At 42.2% G+C, this 23,605-nt stretch overlaps 1 protein-coding gene across 5 annotated transcripts in view; it reads right to left on the bottom strand.

Annotated features, from left to right (window-relative positions):
- Positions 1-23,605, bottom strand: part of LOC139269157 (uncharacterized protein KIAA1958) — a 140,609-nt gene that overhangs the window by 84,459 nt on the left and 32,545 nt on the right. For 4 of the 5 annotated variants that reach the window (XM_070888275.1, XM_070888273.1, XM_070888261.1 and 1 more), the window contains one exon: positions 8,747-9,925. In XM_070888275.1, coding sequence (XP_070744376.1) covers positions 8,747-9,890 — 1,144 coding nt within the window. In that variant the 5' untranslated portion in view covers positions 9,891-9,925. Of the gene's footprint in view, positions 1-8,746; positions 9,926-13,549; positions 13,602-23,605 lie in introns of all 5 variants that reach the window. The other variant, XM_070888267.1, reaches the window with a different exon arrangement.

The following is a 23,605-nucleotide window of genomic DNA, read 5'->3' as shown; positions in this document are numbered from 1 at the left end:
CCCTTTAATGGAAGGAGAGGAGAGGGCCCTGTGCTCCCGCCAGCGCTACGCAGTGCTCTGCATAGCACTGGAACATTCCTGAGCTTAGCACTCCTGTCCACCCACAAGAGGGAGTGGAGCGCCGGACAATGCACTCCACTTCCTCTCGGGGGCGGTAAACCTAATTTCGCAGCCGGGGCGGGACTTCCGTGCCAGGCGCAAGACGTCCCGCCTCGGTTACCACCCCCAAACGGGATGCTACCGAATTTCTGCCCCTTTGTGGTATTCTCGTCACAGTTTACTGTCCCACATAGCTTTGTATCATCAAAAAATCTGGATATATTACAAACAGAGCGCGAGAACGAGAGCGCGAGGGGGGGGTCAGGCAAGAGGGGGTGGGGGGGGGGGCGGGCGAGAGGGGGCGCGAGACAGAGAGAGAGATAGAGAAATTTGCAATTTCCACATTACAACAGTGACTCTGCTCCAAAGTACTTAATTGGCTGTAAAGTGCTTTGAGACGTCTAGTGGCTGTGCAAGGTGCTATATAAATGTAAGTGTTTCTTTTTTTATATAATGCAAGTTTCGGGACTTGCCGAGACAATGTGCCAAATTGTTTCACAGCCAATGAAGTACATTTTGAAGTGAAGTCACTGTTGTGATGTAGGAAATGCAGCAGCCAATTTGCGCACAGCAAGCTCCATAAACAGCATTGTGATAAAGACCTGATAATCAGTTTGAGCGAAGTTGACTGAGGGATAAATATTGGCCAGGACATCGGGGATAACGCCACTGCTCATCTTCGAATAGTGCCATGAGATATTTTACATCCACCCGAGAGCACAGACGGGACTTCGGTTTAACATCTCATTCAAAAGATGGTACTTCCAACTGTGCAGCGCTCCCTCAGTACTGCACTGGAGTGTTGGCCAAGATTCTTGTGTCCAAGTCTCTGCAGTGGAACTTTGAACCCACAACCTTCTGACTCCGGTATCCAAATCCTTTTTGGAAAGGCATGTAAATACCAAATTTAAATACAAAGAAAAATGAAGCTAAATGCTGGGAAAGTGACTGGGCTCTTGTTACAGGTTTATGATCATAGGTTTGGGTCACTCGGGTGAGCATTGCCACCCAAAGTACAGAGAAAATTTGGAGAAGCATTGGAGGCGACAAGCACAACCCTCAGCTCCCGACGGATTTTTATAAAAACCCTATTCTAAGATTATGCCCCCTAGTTCTAGTCTCCCCTATCGGTGGAAACATCCTCTCTGCTTCCACCTTGTCAAGCCCCCTCATAATCTTATATGTTTCAATAAGATCACCTCTCATTCTTCTGAATTCCAACGAGTAGAGGCCCAACCTACTCAACCTTTCCTCATAAGTCAACCCCCCCCCCCATCTCCGGAATCAAACCTAGTGAACCTTCTCTGAACTGCCTCCAAAGCAAGTATATCCATTCTTAAATATGGAAACCAAAACTGCACGCAGTACTCCAGGTGTGGACTCACCAATACCCTGTACAACTTGTAGCAAGACTTCCTGCTTTTATACTCCATCCCCCTTACAATAAAGGCCAACATTCCATTTGCCTTCCTGATCACTTGCTGTACCTGCATACTAATCTTTTGTGTTTCATGCACAAGGACACCCAGGTCCCGCTGTACTGCAGCACTTGAGAATGTGTAAAAGGGTTGCGAAAGTGGTAGATGACTAGAGAAAGTGGCAAAAGGATGGAGATAGGGAATCATGGGAAAATAGCTAAAGAAATGGTCAAGATACAGACAACTGCAGAATCAACAGACTTTTGAAAAATGTTAAAAACAGCAAGCTTTAGCAGTTTAGAAGAGACATTGTAACGACCTTGAAACTGGAACAATTGAGATAACGAAAAGCAGCCCTCTCAGCCTATGTGCCAGACTCCCCTCTAGTTATGGAAAAGACGGGAAAAAAAAGACACAACCTTGAAAGAAAACAAATTGAACGAATTTGAAAGAAAAAGTGTCTTCGATTGTCTGATGATTTTAAATTAACAAATTTACCGAGACACGAGCCCTCTATGTAAAATACAAAACCTAATTTGAAGAAAGGAGACCTTAAAAAAAAAACATAACGTACTAAATAGGTGCTGAAAGGAAAAAAAAAAGTGTTCTGAGATGGAAAAGGACATAACTTACTAAATACTAGCTGATATTTGATGTGAAAAAGATATTGGCTTAATTGAAAAAAATGTTGGAAGAGGTAAGACACTCTCCATTGATAATGATTTTAAATTATGAGAAAGTTCCACTGCAGTTTGAAAAGATGAATCACTTCTGTCAAGTTGGCAGAAAAACGCCACTAAGTTAGAACTCTCATTAATGGAAGGAGGACATGTTAAACCCCTAGATGTATTAAAGAAAGAGTGCGCGCACGAAAAACGTACCAAGAGCTCCACTCGGACCTCTGAAAAGGTATTGATAGACTACATAGTCAAATGGTTGGCCTTGCATTGACCGAGGCTGATGACGAAATTGAATTTCAGTAAACAAAATAGCTATTAAAAATGTGTGGTCTCGTTTTAAATCAATTTAAAAAAAAATCTTTGGCAAGTACTTGAATTAGAAGTTTAAAAAAATTGGAGTTTAATCTAAAATGCCGTCTTCCCTGATGAGAATACTTTTATTATGACGGCTTTACTAATGATTTCTGCTGTTTTAATGGATTCCTAATTTCTAAGCAAGTTTTGAAGGCACAAAGACTTAAAAAAAAGAATTTTTCAGATGATTACGTGAAGTCACGTAATGACATCAGGCCTTCTTACAAACCTGTAAAGGAGTTAACCCTTTCCATTGACAGCTGTTTTATACTGGACATTATTAATTTGGATTTCTTAATAGAATAAAAAAGACTCACCTAACAGAGGAAATGGTGCGATAGTCAGAATAAAAATAAAAACAGAACTAGCCTATGTAATAATACTCACCTAATACAAATAAAAGAAAGATACTCAAACAAAACAAATTCAAGAGTTAAAAGCTAAGATAAATAAGCTGGAAGAGATTTTTTTTTTAAAAACGGGGCCAGATGGATAGTGCAGTGCGCAGCCATAGCACCATCACCTATGGCAATAGAGCCAATGTACCCCACGGTGGGTAAGTGTAGTCTACAAACCCAACCTAACTTTACCTTCGATTTCACAGAGTGACCGCAACATGCATGGATAAAAGATGAGTAGACCAGAACCTAACACCTGGTGATGACCAGGCTATCTGTTTAAAATTTGCAGATAAAACACTCACCGAGATGGGACCGCAGCGGCTACTTCAACTCTGGAGACTCAGGATACTGGGGACCTTGAGGCCCACGCAGGCACTGGATAATACAGATGGACTACGAGAGATATAGCACACGCAGGAAAGACACAACTACATGAACTAGCTTTGTTTAATTTGACTGCCGAAATATGCAACCCAGCAGCCAAGGACTGGAGCAAGGACAGAACTTATTTTAACGCATGGCTATGTATAGTGTATTAAGTAAGGTTGTCATGCAGCAGGCTGCCGATGCCATGGGCGCCAGTAGATTCCGAGGACCAAAAGGGGAAGGGCGCAGAAATCCAACTGGACGGAATTTCAGTTCTAGAAGCTCATGCCTGGGCGGACAAAGCTGCAAACAAGCAGCCAAATCCACCCCGCAAGAACAGAAGGGTGGGAAGAGAACAGAGCAAAAAGGGGGTGGAACCACAGGATGTTTAGGGAAACTGGCCAGTGGGATAAAATAAAGACCAAGGGAGGTCTCTGGAATATAAGGTGTATGTCCTGAAGCGTGACACGGTTATAACATGGAGAAGCCGGTATTGATCATGCGCAGCACAAACAAGAAGGAATATAACCGAAAAAAGGGGGGCTAGTAATAAAAGAATCTAAAGAAAGGATATAATTTGGGGTGCGTCAGCGACTACTTATCCTAAACCTAATGGATATCATTTTTCCTAGCTTCTGTGGGAGTGAAACTATAAGTCTATACCAGAACCTGGCACAACGGATCCTCGAAGGCCCGGAACCCACTACCCTGAGATTTAATGTCAGAAATGGAATAGGGCAAGGTCGGAAAAAAAAAAGGGGAATACTGGAAACACTAGGCACGGGTTATGACGATGAATTCCATAGGCCTGTAGGCAATATACGACCGGGTTAACAATTTAATGGCGTAGTCTTGAGTGGTTTAGTGGGGAGGGACTTGGATAACCAAGCCCTACATGCGCGGTGGGGAGATGGCGCGGAAGGGGAACTGTTACAAGTGGCCCATACATTGCCGAAATGCCAAGACAATAAAATTGATCCATGCAATGGGGAAAGATATAAGTAAACGATTACAGGCTGAGATAGTTTGCTCCGAGTATGGGGCCTGGATATCAAGTGAGGTACAACATAATTTGGAGCAACTCCAGAATGGAGACATACCAAATTGGATTCCGAACAGCATACTTAACAATTGGACTCTAGATAAAAAAAATGAACAACACATGCGAGGTACGAAGGAATAGTCACGCATGGGTGCCGAAATTCAGATGTATTACTGGGCGGGTGAATATGATCGGATTTGTGTTGTCCATACCACAGTATGATGTAACAAAGGGAGGCCCCTTATATCAGATTGATAATATTGGTGAAGTGAGAATCCAAACTTGGTTACGTTACCATCAGCCTGCCAGACGGGTGATTAAAATTAACAATAGTACCAAAGGCATTGATATAACTGACTGCTATAAAATTAACTAAGTGGTTTTATGTCGAGGTACACCATGAATGACGAATGATGATTGCAGATTCCACCAAACAAACGGATGCATGTTGAGTATCACTCCTCTCGAACACGATCTTGAGACCATCGCTGCCCCGCAAGGGAACGGAGAGTGATGCGTGAGCACGGGGGCAGCCAACTTAACCATTAAGACCAGGGGAGGAGTCACCCCCTGTGTCCTCATTACTCCTAACTTCTGCTTCAGACCCAAGGGAGAAATAGACATAGACAGATATCATATACATCCCGAGACAACGGAAATCATCGACGGAACAATCACGGATACCCTCCGAGAGGGGTATGAAGAGGCGGTATGGGAACCGCAAGGCAAACAGATACCGGAACTAAATGAGGAACAATTACGTTTGGTGCAAGGAATCCAGAATCAAAGACGACAGTATGTCCGGCTGATGGAAGAAATAGACAACTTACAGAGAGACACTAACGCAATGCTGGCTGATCAGCCCTGGTACTCAAAGCTGTGGGACATCGGACTTAATATTCAAATTCACCCATGGATAAGAATAATATCACATGTAGTTGTAGTAATACAGGGTCTGGTTCTGATTTGAGAAAAATTTGGCATTAGGGGTACCAGTGGGACAAGGGTTAAAGTGCTGGTTCCTGCACTGGCCCATAAGGAGGTAAAAGGCCTCTCTTCGGCCTTGTACCAAGGCTCCTGAAGTTATCATGTCAATAATATTCCGACAGGATACGATGTGAGAACCTAAACAGACATTGATAAGACCTTGCGAAGAGGCTCGAGGCGGACTTACAGACAACAAGGAGGATCAGGAAAGAGAGTGCGCACGGCTAAACGCGATACTCCTGGAATAAGCACCAGGGTTATCATGGAATGATAAAAGGGGGGGAATGAGAATGTGTAAAAGGGTTGCGAAAGTGGTAGATGACTAGAGAAGGTGGCAAAAGGATGGAGATAGGGAATCATGGGAAAATAGCTAAAGAAATGGTCAAGATACAGACAACTGCAGAATCAACAGAAAAAAAAGGGGTTACCAAGAGTTGAAGTTGAGGTTAGACACAGGTCATGAGAAAGCCCAAGCAGCACAAAGAAAGAAAGCAATTCTAGATAGGAAGGGAAAAGTAATAGCTTCTACTGATAAGGAGGAAGAGAAACTAATTGGGTTCTTTACTGATAAGGGAAGACAGTGTAGCAAAGCTATAACTAACCTACCTGACACCAGCCCTAATTGGGAGACTTTCTTGCCTGCCATTGGACGTACTCGGGGGGGGGGAGGGGAGGCAGAAAGGGATTGGATAGACCAAGTGCTAATCAAATGTGTTCTGTTTTGAAAATGTATATCTACTGTGCTTTTCGCGCTGAAAAGGGGCTTGTCCAGTGGAAGGTAAACAGGCTCTGATTGAGAGTGTCCCTTTGTCTTGACAAGTCCCGGCCAGAGAATCTTCAATAAAGGTCTTTTACAGAAAAGGCAAGAGGTGTTTGCGTGTCAGTGTATTCGCTGAAACAGATTGAGGGAAAAAGAATCCGTATCAACACACTTTGCAATTTTTCTCTATTTAAATTATAATTTGCTTTTCTATTATTTCTGCCAAAGTGGATAACCTCACATTTTCCCACATTATACTCCATCTGCCAAATTTTTGCCCACTCACTTAGCCTATCTATATCCCTTTGCAGATTTTTTGTGTCCTCCTCACAATTTGCTTTCCCACCCATCTTTGTATCATCAGCAAACTTGGCTACATTACACTCGGTCCCTTCATCCAAGTCATTAATATTGATTGTAAATGGTTGAGGACCCAGCACCAATCGCTGCGGCATCCCACTAGTCACTGTTTGCCAACCGGAAAATTACCCATATATCCAGACTCTCTTTTCTGTTAGTAGCCAATCCTCTATCCATGCTAATATATTACCCTCAACCCAGTGAGCTTTTATCTTGTGCAGTAACCTCTTATGTGGCACCTTATCGAATGCCTTCTGAAAATCCAAATATACTACATCCACTGGTTCCCCCTTATCCGCCCTGCTCGTTACATCCTCAAAGAACTCCAGCAAATTTGTCAAACTTGATTTCCCTTGTATAAAACCATGCTGACTCTGCTTGATTGAATCATGCTTTTCCAAATGTCCCACTACTGCTTCCTTGATAATGGACTCCAGCATTTTCCCAACAACAGATGTTAGGCTAACTGGTCTAAAGTTTCCTGCTTTTTGTCTGCCTCCTTTTTTTTTTAAAAAACAGGGGCATTAGATTTGCGGTTTTCCAAGCCGCTGGGACCGCCCCAAAATCCAGGGAATTTTAGTAGATTACAACCAATGCATCCACTATCTCTGCAGCCACTTCTCTTAAGATCCTAGGATATAAGACATCAGGTCCAGGAGACTTGTCTGATATAAAAGCACCGTACGTTAATAAAGTGCTATTTGGCATGGAAAAGAACACCTCAGACATCTAAAATCAAACTGACCAATAAATTATGCTAATATACAATATGTTTCAAAGCTCAATAAAAATGTAAATACTTCATCTACATCTTTTGTACTCCATCCCCAATGCATTACATAAATTTCTTACTATATTTTGTCCCCAGGTCCTCTTCCCCAGCCCTTAGCATGCTTGCAACTGGTCAACAGCCCTAAGATACGAAGGCAGGCAAGATAATACTGGATGATGCCAATGTTTCGCAAGTCACTAACAGGAGAGGAGTACGGTGCGGGAGGCTCTCCTCTTCAGATGCAAGACATTGTTACAAGGCAGGCCAGCTAAGGAGTGCCCTCCCACCTCCAAAAAGAGCAAAACTCTGCCACCTACATTTGTGATCAAATACACGACCAAACCCATATATCACACAAATTGTAAAACAATGACATTAACTGCTACCCAAAGTCACCTTTTCTGTACTTTCAATGCACACTTAGTGTGTTTGTTGAAGATTCATCAAAATATAATTGGTGCCGTATTGGATTAGACTAACTGACCAAGGTAGCTTGCGATAAACAAGTTGATAAACCTGTTCTGTTATATAACCCCTTTCACATAGAAGGCAATAAATAGTAGGCGTGTCGTTCCTAGCTTTACAATACAAAGCAACAATTATTCACAAGGGCTAAAGAACACTAGTTTTTTAGACAAGACTTACTTTTACTCTAACTTTCTCTGAAATGATGCTCTGAAAGGATGGAAAATAAAATCAATGAACCAGAAAGAAGTACATAAATGATAGAATGTGTACTTTTGTAGCAGCATTTGCTAAACTGTTTAGAGTTTGAAGGAGACTTAATTTCGTACACAGGTGTGTACCCAAATGTTTAAACCAACTGACCAACACAGCACTGTTTCTTCAAAGTTTCTCAAACTGAAAAATGGAAAGTTAATTTAGAAAAAATATGAAAGCAGACTTTGCAACAATTTGGTCAGGTTTTTTTTTAAATCAACAGAATTTTCCTTCAATTTAAACAAGTTGCCTGAGAAAATACATTGCCAAACAGAATTACATAGGTGACTGACTAATTTGGGAATGGAACCAAGTGTTCACTGCAGTGCATATTATAAAAACTTCATCCGATTTGGGACAGTATGCACTCATAAGCCAGAATCTTCCCTTTTCATCCCTACCCGCTCCATCCCATAAAAGGTGATTAAAGATTAGCAAAACTGTCTTGACTATTTTAACATCTATAGCTTCAAATGACCACCTTGAAGTGTGTTTCAAAATTATTCATCAGCTCACACTAGAAGAATTTGGTCAGCTTTGCTGTTTCAGTAAATATTTAACTACTTGGGGAACCAGCACGTTTTGTCTGGGTTTTAGTAGAAAATTCAATCTGGTCTCCATTTCTACATCATTTACTTTCATTGAATTTGAAATCACCACATTTGATAATTAGAGGTTAGAAAAAAATTGCAAACCAAATTACTCTTCATACTGCATTTACAGTTGCAGGAACATGGTGTTGTAGGTTCAAACAGTGTTACAACAATTGAGTGTTAGACCTTCTTACCTGTTGCTGATGATTGTGCACTGGCATCTTTGGCCAGAGATTGGAGCAGACTCGATTGTTGCTGACTGGAGCTGACTTCAGGTTCAGCACTGATGGATGGGGACAAGGAGATCTCGCTGGAAGCCCCGGTCTTGATCATCTGTGTCCCTGTGTCTTCGGAAGCATTCTGCTCGTCTTGGCCAGGAAGCTGGAGGGCCGACAATGGAATATTAATCTGCTGGTTTCCTCCCGAGGTGCTGACCGGCATCTGAAGAACTAACTGCTGCCCGCTTCCTTGACCTCCGTTCAGCTTCTTTTGTGAAGTCGCGCAACTCCGTCCAGGCTTTGTGCCCCCTGCCCTAGAGGTGATTGGTGGAATGATGGAAATTCCCTGTGAGTCAGTCTTTTCGGGCATGTGACTAGCAGGAAGGAGGGCTGAAGATTTGGTAGGCCCCAAGTAGGAGGCAGGACCAGACTTTGGCTTGGACCTCAATGTGACAGGTGAGCTATCATTGTCTACAGCGATTTCTGCATTTGTCACAATGTAATAGTCTTCAGGACCCTCCTGCTTGATCTTTTTAACAATAACCTCATTACTGTCCTCATTAGCAAGGTGGTTTGGAGAGTCTGGAACAAGCAAAGAACCTGCTTCCCGCCTTTTCAGTGAGTTTTTTTGTAGCCGAGATTCATAGTCACTATCTTCATCAGTCACTGAAGACTCACACGCCATATGAAACAAATCACCTTCGTCATCATACTCTTCCATATTTTCGTCAACTTCCGAATGTTCACTGTATGAAAAGTCACAGGAATCTCTATTCCTGGAACACTCGGCCTTTCCTTTCGAAGACCTATTAAGGTATTTCTCTGCGGGACTTTGCTGGGCCTCGGACGACACTGCAATTATGCTGGGGCTATCGGAGTTAAAGCTTCTACTGTCCTGAAAGCACACTCTGTCCTGGGGGCCTGCCCTGCAGGTAACAGCCAGTGGCCAGTGATAGGCATGGCCAGCACCACAACCCCACATCGCAGTGAGGTTTCCATGGGCCCCTTCTGTCAACAAGTGCTTCAGATTTGGAATGAGACTGCATATAGTTCCGTGACTGTGAGCCCAGCTGACCAGTTTGGACAGGTTTTCTGAAGACGTGTGAAGACAGTCTTCCATCTTGTTGGGGCTCTTACTTTTCAATAGTCAGTGTCCTAGAAAAGAAAAACGAGGGAAAAAAAGAGACATCAGATTGGACTACGACAGTCGCACAACTTTGTGACTCAAAGCACACATTAACTCGCTGCATCAAACCAGCTTCTTCAAGGGTTCCAAGACTAGATTAAAATATGGTTAATTTTCATTCAATTAAAACAGAACTAGGCAGATTTAGGCAAACACCTCAAATATACCACCACATTATTTCTACAGCACTGCTGTGACCCTCATATGTATCCCACTATACAGTGCAATTAGATTTAATGCGTGATAATTAAATTTTCATTTCTTGTCTGCTCCATCACTCTAATCTGTTATTCACTGAAGACTGTAGCCCTCTCCAGTCAGTCAGGAGGCAACAGTAAAACACTATTTTTGATCGTGGGATTGCATTTTAGCTAATTACATTTGAGATTCCAATCAGTAAACTGGTCATAAAACGAGATAAGCTCCTTTTGGTACAGTGCTTCCTGTTGTAGTTTGGAGGAGCTGAAAAAAAGACACCGGCACAGACTGTTCTGCTCAAGACCAAGTCTGATCCGTGGATTACCTCTTGGCCATCCTTTTCTAAGGGCATTAACCTTCGAGCACAATATTTCCATAAAAATTGGAAAACTGAAAACTTGTGATCTTTAGGAATCAATTTGTAACGGTTGCATTCTTCAGTAAAGACACATTCTGCACATTTAGAGGGTGAACGACTAGGAAAATATGAAATGCTAGGGACTTGAATAAATTTTTTAAATTTATAAATTCATCCCAATCTTAACACAGATGTAACAATGTAACCTATTTAACTATATGACACGATCATGATTAGATATTTCATAAAATTACTATCTTCAATGTGTTGAAAGTCAGGTCACTTTGCATCTCAGCATGCTGCTGACCTGATTTACATAGATGATTACCATTGTGTCCTCTGGTAAATTCCTCAGACCAGGCATCAAACCAGAAGCTTAACCAACCGAGCTTTCAAATGAACCACTGATTAGATACAATGAATTATCAAGGAATAGACTATATATGCACAAAGTCTTTTTTGTCCTAAAAAGTTTCAAATTCCCAATGATTTGCAGTCCCAGCAGATTGGAAAACCGCAAATCTAATGCCCCTATTTAAGAAAGGAGGCAGACAAAAAGCAGGAAACTATAGACCAGTTAGCCTAACATCTGTTGTTGGGAAAATGCCGGAGTCCATTATTAAGGAAACAGTAGCAGGATATTTGGAAAAGCATGATTCAATCAAGCAGAGTCAGCATGGTTTTATGAAAGGGAAATCACGTTTGACAAATTTGCTGGAGTTCTTTGAGGATGTAACGAGCAGGGTGGATAAGGGGGAACCAGTGGATGTGGTGCATTTGAATTTCCAGAAAGCATTCAATAAGGTGCCACATAAGAGGTTACTGCACAAGATAAAAGCTCATGGGGTTGGGGGTAATATATTAGCATGGGTCATTTTCCAGTTGGCAAACAGTGACTAGTGGGGTGCCACAGGGATCGGTGCTGGGCCCTCAACTATTTACAATCTATTTTAATGACTTGGATGAAGAGACCGAGTATAATGTAGCCAAGTTTGCTGATGATACAAAGATGGGTGGGAAAGCAAATTGTGAGGAGGACACAAAAAATCTGCAAAGGGATATAGACAGGCTAAGTGAGTGGGCAAAAATTTGGCAGATGGAGTATAATGTGGGAAAATGTAAGGTTATCCACTTTGGCAGAAATAATAAAAACACAAATTATAATTTAAATGGAGAAAAATTGCAAAGTGCTGCAATACAGAGACACCTGGGGGGTCCTTGTGCATGAAACACTAAACGTTAGTATGCAGGTACAGCAAGTAAAGAGGAAGGCAAATGGAATGTTGGCCTTTATTGCAAGGGGGATGGAGTATAAAAGCAGAGAAGTCCTGCTACAACTGTAGAGTATTGGTGAGGCCATACCTGGAGTACTGCGTACAGTTTTGGTCTCCGTATTTAAGGATATACTTACATTGGAGACTGTTCAGAAAAGGTTCACTAGGTTGATTCCGGAGAGGAAGGGGTTGACTTGTGGGAATAGGTTGAGCCTATACTCACTGGCATTCAGAAGAATGAGAGGTGATCTTATCGAAACATATAAGATATTGAGGAGGCTCGACAAGGTGGATGCAGAGAGGATACTTCCACTCATAGGGGAAACTAAAACTGAGACATAGTCTTAGAATAAGGGGCCGCCCATTTAAAATTGAGATGAAGAAAAATTTCTTCTCCCAGAGGGTTGTAAATCTATGGAATTCTCTGCCCCAGAGAGCTATGGAGGCTGGGTCATTGAATATATTTAAGGCAGAGATTGACCGACTTTTGAGCGATAAGGGAGTAAAGGGTTATGGGAGCGGGCAGGGAAGTGGAGCTGAGTCCATGATCAGATCAGCCATCATCATCATCGGTAGTCCCTCGAAATCGAGAAAGACTTGCTTCCACTCTGAAAGTGAGTTCTTCGGTGACTGAACAGTCCAATATGGGAATTACAGTCTCTGTCACAGATGGGACAGACAGACAGACAGTCGCTGAAGGAAAGGTTTGCCGCATGCTCATTCCGCTGCCTGTGCTGGTTTTGTGCATACTCTTGGCGATGAGACTCGAGGTGTTCAGCGCCCTCCAGGATGCATTTCCTCCACTTAGGGCGGTCTTTGGCCAGGGACTCCCAAGTGTCGGTGGGGATGTTGCATTTTATCAAGCAGGCTTTGAGGATGTCCTTGAAACGTTTACTCTGCTCACCTTGGGCTCACTTGTCATGTAGGAGTTCCAAGCAGAGCGCTTGCTTTGGGAGTCTTGTGTCAGACATGCGAACACTGTGGCCCGCCCAACGGAGCTGGTTGAGTGTGGTCAATGTGAGTGTGAACAACCAGATAATCTGTTTTTGTTATATTAATTGAAGGATAAATATTGGTCAGGATTCCGGGTATAACTCCCCTGCTCTTCTTCAAAATAATGCCATGGAATTTTTTACGTCCACCTGAATGAACGTCCCATATGAAAGATGGCACCTCCGACAGTGCACTGGAGTGTCAGCCTGGATTTTTGTGCTCAAGTCTCTGGAATGGGATTGAACCCACAACCTTCTGACTCAGAGGCAAGCGTGGTACCCACTAAGCCAAGGCTGACACCACAAAAAGAAGCTATATAAATGCAAGATCTTCACACACAACACAATGAATGCCCCTATTGAATCTCATGGAAAAGGACAAACCCAGATGATTAATAAGTTATACTCATTAATGTAATAAGGCTAATTTTCACTCAATATAAAACACTGAACAGTCGGGTGTTCAGTGACACAAGGGTCAATCTTTTATGGCTTGACAAGAAAATAAATACTGCTGAATTCTACCAATGCTACAAAAATAACCAAGACAGATGTACCCTTCCAAGATCAGTACACAAAACCTCAGGACAAATAAAATCAGGCTACGCTCTTGATTTGTGAAAGTGCCTTTCAACAAATGTATTGCTATCCATTATTGTACATATAAAATGAGTTTTGCCAAACATAAAGGCAGTGGAGTGAAAATTCAATTACAACATCCTTCTGTAAAAGCCCACATTGTTTTCTTTTCTGTTGTGCGTTCTTCCATACCTTCCAACATGTGGGACAATGCTTGAGAATCTCTACATTTTTGGTGCAAAATCTGTAAACAAAAGTAGGGGATTTACTAGTCAAATATACACAGTATTTCTCTTTGCTGCTGCATAAACTTCAGTTTGCAAATTGTTGGGGATTGACTACTTAAATTGCACAATAGAAACCAGCTATTTTTGTTGCCTTTTACCCCTTTTGTAAACAGGTTTCCAACACATTACAATGCGCTCCACATATTTTTTTAAATTACAATACTGAACAATGAAAAAGCAAAATGGGAATAAAGTATGCAATAGATCTTAATTTTCTTTGCACTTGGGAATAAAGTATGCAATAGATTTTAATTTTGCACTGCAGTGCAAAAATATCCAACCTAAATGATTATTTCTCGTGATAGGAGTCTATAATCCTATATACAAAAATTGCAAAATGATAATATTTAATACTCGCTCAAAAAATACTTTTTGCCATCACCCAGTGGAGGGATGTTAATGCTGAGGAATTAACTCTTCTCATCAAGTAGCAGCATCATAGGAACAGGAGGAGGTCATTCAGCCCATCGAGCCTGTTCCACCAATCAATTAGATCGTGGTTGATCTATGTCTCAACTCCATTGACCCATCTTGGTTCTGTAACCCTTGCCAAAGAAAAACGTATCAATCTCAGTTTTGAAATTTTCAATTGACCCCCAGCCTCATCATTTTTTTTGGGGAGGGGGGGAATTTTCCAGATTTCTACTACCCTTTGTGTAAAGAAATGCTTCCTGACATCACCCCTGAACGACCTAGTTCTAATTTTAAGGATATACCCTCTTGTTCTGGACCCTCCGCCCAGAGGAAATAGTTCCCCTCTATCTACCCTATCAATTCCTTTAATCATCTGAAACACCTCAATAAGATCACCCCTTAATCTTCTATATACATTCAAAGGAATGCAGGCCTAGGCTAGTTCCCAGTTGCTATCAGTTTCAGCCATTTATGTTACAGACCTTAAATGTAGGTAGGTCTAATCATCAACAACAATTTGCAGTTATAAAGCACCATTAATGTAGAAAAATGTCCCACGGCATTTCACAAGTATGTTAGCAAACAAAATTGGACACCGAGCCACAGAAGGACAGGTGACCAAAAAGCTTGATCAAGGAGGTAGGTTTTAAAAATAGTCTTAAAGGAGGAGAGTTAGAGAACGGGCCCCATTTAGGCTGCAAAATGAACAGGTAACAGGACTGGGGCAATTCTCCCCTCACTCATCTATCTGGCCAGTTTACAACTTGTAAAATTCATCCAGCCATGCCAAGCAAATTGAGCTGACAAAGTGGCCCAGGGTTCAAATTCACAAACTTCGAGCAGGCAGATCAACTGATTCAGCTACCGGGCCAGAACAGATTTAAAGGGAGGGAAAAAAATGATATTTAAGCTAAGCAGTGGATCTTAGTTTGATAACCTTTCAAAATTGTAACAGATATGAATAATAGTAAACCTAAAAATTTGCAACTTACATTTCTATAGCATTGCTCACAGAATGATCTCAGATCATTTAAGAGGGCAGTGATGAAACAGCGGACCAAAACAGGAGAGAAAAACGGGTGGAAGCATGGTTGGGGGGCTGTAGAGTCAAAGTCAAGGGTTCCTGGGAGATATTTGGAAGCAGGGAGGGAGCTGGCAAAACAGAGATGTTGAGGGAATGTGCCCCGAAGGACAACTGAAAACAGCCATTGACAGTGCACTTGAAGAAGCAGGTATAACTGGAAGTAATTCAGTCTTGGAAGAACTGAGAGTACACACATTGGAGGAAATTACTGAAATAAGGCATGCAAAGCTATGCAGGCATTATAGCAGTTTCTGATCAATGTTCTCATAAATCATAATCAACAAAAACCTATATTTATATAGCGCCTTTAACGTAGTAAAACATCCCAAGATGCTTCACAGGAGCATTAGCAGAGAAAATTTGACGTTGAGCCACATAAGAAGATATTAGGACAGGCGACCAAAAACTTGGTCAAAGGGATAGGTTTTAAAGAGCAACTTAAAGGAGGTAGAGAGGTGGAGAGGTTTAGGGAGGGAATTCCAGAGCTTGGAACCTCGGCAGTTGAAGGCACGGCCACCAACAGTGGAGCGATGAAAATCGGGGATGGGCAAGAGGCCAGAATTGGAGGAGTGTAGAGATCTCGGGGGGGTTGTAGGGCTGGAGGAGGTTACAGAGATAGGGAGTAAAGGAACAAGATCGGGCAAGATACCAAGCTCCTCCCTCCTCCCCAACAACACTGACAAAGTCCGTAACATTGACTTGAATTATTTTTTTTGCAGGAGATCGTCCTCTGATCTCACAATTCCTTCCAGCAACGCAAGTACTCAAGACACAAGCTGAAATCTAAGTCTTGAGGTTGACTTTTTTTTTAAATGAATTAGTGTAAGTCCACTACAGTACAATCTAGGGGCCAATGGTTCCCAGTTCACCAGAGGAATATATTCAGAATAGCTGACATTAGGCACAGAGATCCTTCATGTTGAAAGGATAAATAGAAAAACAATGCCACCTACCATCAGTCTTAATTTTCCACAACCTTCTGCATTCGACAGTCAGCTCTAGGAAACTTTAGAGTGAGAATTAATCAATGGTCAGGATGATTTACAGCACTATCCGAACCACTGGTGCAGAAAGTTAAAATTCAGAGTCAGAGTCCACTCTGGCTTAGTTACAATATATATCTGATTACAAGACACTGTCTTTTCTCCCTACTTCACTCAAAGATGGGCTGGAATAGAACCCTGGCAGTAATCTCATTGGGTTTACAGTAGATCAAGGTTGCTTTACTGGCAGGGCCATCTTTAATCATCCTGAACACACACTTCGACAGCATCCCACTCCGGAGTAGAAAGCGCCATGTGTAAAAGCACACTGCACACCCATGCAAACGCTCATTGAAGCTTTCGTTGAAAAAAAAGTATTCAACATACACCACAACTACATCTTCAAATTGCCAACCACTGAGTTATTGAGTTCATTTTTTAAAGTTCAAACTAATTTGCTCACAGGGCAGGGAACTGGCAAAACTTAAAATTTTTTGGGTGTTTCAGTCAACTACAAATAAACACACAGCTGATACGATCGCAGAATGTACTGTCCATTCCCAAAGCATAAAATTCCTGACCTCCCGCAAAGGCTTCCAAGTTATCTCATTTTTATTGTTCAGCATATTAAACACAATCCTCCCACTATCATGTTTCAGTCACAGACATTTTAGAAGTCTAACCATTTCTGTGCAAAATAGTTATTTTTTTTGTTTCAGCTTCAGCAAAACTAAATTGCTAAATGAGCGAGTAAATGGGCCACGGTCGAGAAATTTGCAAATTATTATTAGCTGGCCATTTAGAGCAATCCCAACGCAAGCTTAAAGTGCCTGGGCAAACTAGTTATATATTTATCAGGATTCAACTCGAATAACTAAAATTCTCAAATAGTGAAACATTCATGTCCACAGGCATTGTTTAGAAGCACAAGGACACGTGCTGCGAAACTGTGGCCGTGGATGGGGGAAGGGTGCATACCTGAACACAGTTGGAAAAGCAAAGCACTCGAGTCAAGTCCTGTAGCTTTATAAATCACACACGTAAGCAAGGTGCCGGATAGATCTGTCGCAAAATAACCCCAGCAGAATTAGAAGGGAGAGATTGTACTACCTTGTTGATAATTAACCCTGCCACTGCTGATCACTGTATTTATTGTGCTAATTTCAGTAATTAAATGCCCAACCATTACCAAAACGATCAGTCGATACCTTGAATAAATGAGCAGAAATATGTAGCCAATAACAATATGCTCAGTGGCAGTGTCATAAACTGCATCCTAAATAGAAATTAGCTCATTGACAACAACCTATTTCAGTGTTCCTGAACACATCTTTAAGGACAGGAGTGCAATAATCAGGTTGTGTTGTGTGCAGTGTAGGACATCGCACATACCCACCAATTTGATAATGATGCAACCATGGTTTTAAACGTGTCAAAATTCAACATTACTAGGAAAAGAAGCAATCACTGCCACCAATTCCTACCACCCCCGCCATGGCAGATATTAAAGACACCTTTTGTTAGATTTCCTACTGGAAACAAGAGCAAAGTCTTATGCAGACAAGTACACATTAACAGTTTAAAGGACTCAACAACTCAACAGATGAGTCAGTCAATGATTACACAACTCACTGGAAAACACTCCCATCACCACGATCTACAAACGTGCATTATAGTACTGCTGTCTTGCCTGTTTTTATGGATATATAGCACTATAGGGACAATTAGAAAAATAACCACAGCAGCTGAAGTTCCAAAATGATATGACACACCGACTGGCTCCTGAATGAGTCAGCAATGTTCGTTCGCTTAAAATTGATGACTGTTTACGATTTTTCTTTACACATCATAGCCAAAACTAGTGTGAAGTTTGGATTGAAGCCCAAATCAAAAAGGTCAGGGTTGGAAATGCTTACACATCATGTGATAAAGTTGTAAGACCTGTTATAAAACTTGCCCCTCTCCATAATTTCATCAATTGCGCCATTTCAGGATTACTGTAGGAAATATTACGGTTCTAGAGGAAATAGGTTACAGTAAAACAGAAGAAAACATCTCTAACTTTGAGACACTTTATATCCCGCTATCCAGCGACGGCAATGTAATCATTTCTGTTTCGTTTATAATTTAAACTGCAAATGACTCAGTGAAGTGAATTCCACACTCTATTCACAAACTAAACATTCCTTGTGTTTACTTGAAGAAAGCATCAATTTCAAGTAAAAATATCTTTACAGCCACCATGTGTCAACATGGGAAAGAGCTACCAGTGCCAAGTAGTGGTGGATGCACATCATTTTTGGCCTTTTGGCCCACCAGTATTAGGAACCCGGTTTAGATTAATTTCACGCAGGATCCCATTTTGTCCATTTGTGCAGCTTGGCTCAGTGGTAGCACTCCCTCGCATCAGAATCAGAAGATTGTAGGATCAAGGACTTGAAAACAAATTTCTAGGCTGACACTTCCGGCTATACTGGGGGGGGGGGGGGGGGGGAGTGCTGTATTCACCTGGTGTCCTGGTCGGCATCAACCTACATTACCAAAGAAAAAACTGCTCATTCTCTTCGTGCGACCTTGTTGTACGCAAGTTGTTTATTACATAACAGTGACCACACTCCAACAAAAGTACTTCATTGGCTGTAAAGCGCTTTGAGACATCCGATGGTCATGAAAGGCGCTATATAAATTGAGTCTTTCTTTCTTTCAGAAGTAACCCACTGGCTGTCAAACACTCAGGGGCACCGAGGACACGAGGAGGTGCTACACAAATGCAAGTTCTTTCACTCACTCACTAATTCTCAGTTACATATACCATCCATGTTCAAGAAGACACATGTTCGTTGGACAGACTGATGACCTACATCTAGTCTCTAGGAGATAGATAGATTGGCCTGGTGTGAACAGCTCTCTGATTTTTTTTACTTCCCAAAGATCAAATGAGAAATTGGGTCCCATCATTCTGTGACCCAGAATATTGGTGTTCTAATGCATTATCTCAAGAATATGTAATATTGGGTCATTTTACTCCAATGCAATGAAGGCTGGAGGACTGCATAGGTTAGACTATACCTGGAATAGTGTGTTCATTTCTGGGCACCACATTTTAGGAAGGATATATTGGCCTTGGGAGGAAATGCAGCGAAAATTTACCAGAATGATACCTGGGTTAAATTACGACGAGAGATTACACAGATTAGGGTTGCATTCCCTGGAAATGGGATGGTTAATGGCTGATTTGATTGGAGTTTTCAAGATTAAGGGAACCGATAGGATAGAGAAAAATTATTTCTGCTGGTTGGGGATCTAGGACTAGGGGGCATAGCCGAAAAATTAGATCCAGGCCTTTCAGGAATTAAGTTAGTCAACACTTCTACACACAAAGGGTGGTAGAAGTTTGGAACTCACTTCCGCAAATGGCAATTGGTGCTAGGTCAATTGTTAATTTTAAATCTGTGATTGATTGATTTTTGTTAACCAAAGGTATATTAAGGGATATGGGTCAAAGGCAGGTATATGGAGGTACATGATCTCATTGAATGGCGGAACTAGCTCAAGAGGCTAAATGGCCTACTCCTGTTCCTATGAATAAGTCCCAATAATGTTTTCTTTTTTTCCCCTTCACTCTCCCTCAAATTGAGACTCTCCAGTATTAATACAAGACATATTATCTACTAACAGTCTTGAATCAGTCATCCAATGTAGGCAACAGAGGTCGTCAGTCAAGGCTATGATTCAAATTTTGGTTCTTTAAATGGAAATCCAGTGTTCTACAATTACAAGACCATTTCACAGTCACAGTAGTCTTGTATTAAATAATTATACCTGTACAACTCTCCAAGAGCTCTGCGCTCTTCCAATTCTGGCCTTCTGTGTGTCCCGATTTTCATGGCTCCCCATTGGCGGCCATATCTTCATTGGAACATTTTACAACATTAAAGGCGCTATATAAATGCAAGTTATTCCTCGAAGCAGAGATTTGCTGCTATCTGATATTGTAACCGTAAAGCTGTGTTGTAACAGAAACAGGATTTTCTCTCCAACTTCTTTCCCCAATCAAAAGACCAGTATGTAACCAAATAGTTACAACAGACATTCTAAACAGCTTAGATTTCCCTTAACTAATTCAGCAAACAAACCTAAATATAGGCTTGGGCAAAATGCACTCTGGCTAGCATTAATGTATATAAAGTTTTAAATGACATTCACATTACATGCAAAGCACCAGCAGAAATATCTCAGGACAGTGAATAGGTTAAGCTCCATTTAAGTATGTAACTTAAAATGCATTGCTGAAACGCTTTGTGTATGAGGTCACGAGATTTTATGCTGCCAATTTTAATTAAACAAACCTTATCTACTAGGATCATAGATAACCAAAATTGTTTAGTCCTTACTAGGAAAACTTATGTTTTTGCAAAATAGATGTAAAAATATCCCAAGAAGCCAACTTGCTTCAGCATTCCCATATACAAACAAGTCAGCCTAATGCTGGCATTGGACTTGAACCCTGCAACCTTTTGACTCGGGAGGGGAGAGCACTATTACGGAGCCAAGCTGATACTTATTTACAAATTTGGGAGGAGGTTATAAATGAAGACAGTTACTAATTTGAATTTCACTTTAAGAGATACGCACACATCGAGCAATAGATTTTGTGACTACACAAGTTGGTGGCACAGGAACATAGGAACAAGAGTAGGCCACTGAGCCCTTTGAGCCTGTTCCGCCATTCAATCAGATCATGGCTGATTTGTGACCTAACTCCATGTAGCCGCCAATGAGAATGTATAGAGACATTGAAGTTGAGAATGTGGGAAAATGTATACAGACATTGAAGTTGAGATTGTAAAACATGGCCGAACAGTCCAATTCCACAGGGACCCCGAGAAGGTCCTGACGACTCTGCAGCATCATACTGGCTCTAACATACCTGACTATGTGGATCCTCATCTATGGGCAGAGGACCTCTCCCAAGTGGGTTATACTCCCATTGATCCGATTGAGATCCGATGCAGGGCAACGTGGACTGGCCCTCTATCCGACAGTACAAACTGAAACCACAGACAATACCAAGTATCCACCGATTGATCAAGGGACTAGTGGAACAGGGATTTTGGTCCAATGCCAGTCCCCGTGTAATACCCCTAAGCCAGGCAAGCCAAACGAATACCGCTTAGTCCAAGACCTTCGAGCTATCAATGCTATCGTCCAGCCCCTGCACGCTCTGGTTCCCGACCCAGCACAGATACTGTCATTAAACCCAGCAAACGCCAAGATCTTCGCAATAATAGACCTCCAACACGCCTTCTTCGCTTTGCCGCTAGCCCAGGCGAGTCAGTACCTATTCGCCTTCACTTACCAGCAATATATCTGGACTAGACTTCCCCAAGGGTTCATCCACTCCCCGACCTTATTCTCAAGGTGCCTGCAGAGACGGTTACAGCCTCTCACGCTGACTAAGGGATCCACTTTGATTCAGTATGTGGACGATTTACTGGTAGCCAGCGCAGATGAACCAAGTAATCAGGAGGATGCTAATCAATTACTGAGTTACTTGTCCTCCCTGGGATACATAGTTTCCCCATCAAAGGTCAAAATTGGCCAGTCTCAAGTCAAGTTCCTTGGGATCATTTTATCAGGCACCCACCGAGCCTTGGAGGCTAGCCGAGTCGAACCGATTTGTCAGTTTCCAGTCCCTAGCACGGCTAAACAAATGCGACAGTGGTTGGGGATGATCAATTACTGTAGACCCTGGATCCCTAATGTTGCCCTGATGACTAAGCACCTCACACTGTATACAAACAAGAAAGGCAGCTTTAAAATAAAAACCGCAGACGTCCAAGCCTTTAAGGAACTAAAGACAGCCCTGTTGCAAGCTCCGGCTTTGGGCCGGCCCCTCTATGACCGGCCCTTTCAACTGTATTGCACGATCCTGAAAGACTGTGCTACCGCTGTCTTAACTCAGAAACATGGGGATAAGCATAGGCTTGTTGCCTACTACTCTTCCAAAATAGACCCCGTTGCCTTGGGGCACCCTGTATGTACTCAAATATTAACCGCCATCTACAATAGCCTTCAATCCGCCGCCAACCTTACCCTCCAGCAGGATATTGTTGTATACACCTCTCACTCCATAGCTGCCCTCCTGGGTCAACTGCAGACTCAACACCTTACCATGGCCAGGCAAAGCAGATATGAGATCTACCTACTGAATAATCCTAAGCTGACCTTTCGGCACTGTACTGCCATTAATCCGGCCTGTTTTCTTACCGAGCCACCCCAAGATGAAGAAGAACCCAGTCATGACTGTTTATCTTTAATTCAAGAGACCACCTCGGTTAGGGAAGATTTAGTTGATGTACCAATGGAGGACCCCGACTGTATTACGTATGTTGACGGAAGCTCTTCCATTGACCCAGAAGGCGGACGAATTTCGGGATACGCCATAGTAAACCAGGAGAATCAGGTCTTGGAATCTGCCGCCTTTGAAACCGCCTATTCCGCCCAACAAGCTGAACTATTCGCCCTCACCCGAGCCTGTATCTTGGCTAAAGATCTCAAGGTCAATATCTATACCGACTCTAGGTATGCCTTTGGGGTAGCCCATGATTTCGGACAATTATGGAAAAATAGGGGATTCCTAACCTCACAGGGGAATGAGATATCCCATAGGCAACTAGTATCTGACTTGTTGCAAGCCCTCATGCTCCCCAAGCGCACTGCCATTGTTAAATGTACCGCCCACACCACTGGAAAATCCCCGGTTGATATAGGGAACCACTGTGCTGACAAAGAGGCCAAACAGGCCTCTCATGGACAACAAATGGTAGTGCCCAGAATGATGAGTCAAACTAAAAGTCCTGCAAAGGATAAGTTAGCCTCGGAAAAACCAATGTCAACCATCCAAGATGTCATTAAAGCACAGGAGGACGCTCCTGAAAAAGATAAACTGTTGTGGAAAAATTATGGATGTACTTATGACAATGTTTCTAAACTCTGGACCACGCCCGCGGAACAGACTTTCATGTCTGACGAGTTGGCCCTATGGGTTATTGAATGTATGCATTTTGCTACTCATTGTGGAGCAAGGACAACAAGTGACACTTTTGGCCACTTGGTGGCACCCTCGACTCCAGGCGCTGGCCCAGAACATCAGTAGTCGCTGCCTGGTTTGCCAACAGCATAATCCAGGGAAGGGAGTCCCCTGTAATTGGGGTAAGACACCCCTACCCGAAGGTCCCTTTGAGACATTGCAGTTGGACTACATTGAGTTGCAAAGAGTTCAGTGTTACAAATATGTGTTAGTAATAGTAGATGTGTTTAGCAAATGGATCGAAGCCTATCCTACCCTGGACAATAAGGCTCAAACTGTTGTTAAGGTGTTAATGAGGGAAATTGTTCCTAGATATCCCAGCTCGACTGAGTTCCGATAATGGCCCTCACTTTATTGGCCAAGTTAACAAAGAATTCTGTTCCCAGA

Source organism: Pristiophorus japonicus, chromosome 1 (genome assembly GCF_044704955.1).
Source record: "Pristiophorus japonicus isolate sPriJap1 chromosome 1, sPriJap1.hap1, whole genome shotgun sequence".
Lineage (NCBI taxonomy): Eukaryota > Metazoa > Chordata > Chondrichthyes > Pristiophoridae > Pristiophorus > Pristiophorus japonicus.
The sequence above is the reverse complement of the archived record's forward strand: the minus strand, read 5'-3'. Positions and strand labels throughout refer to the sequence as shown.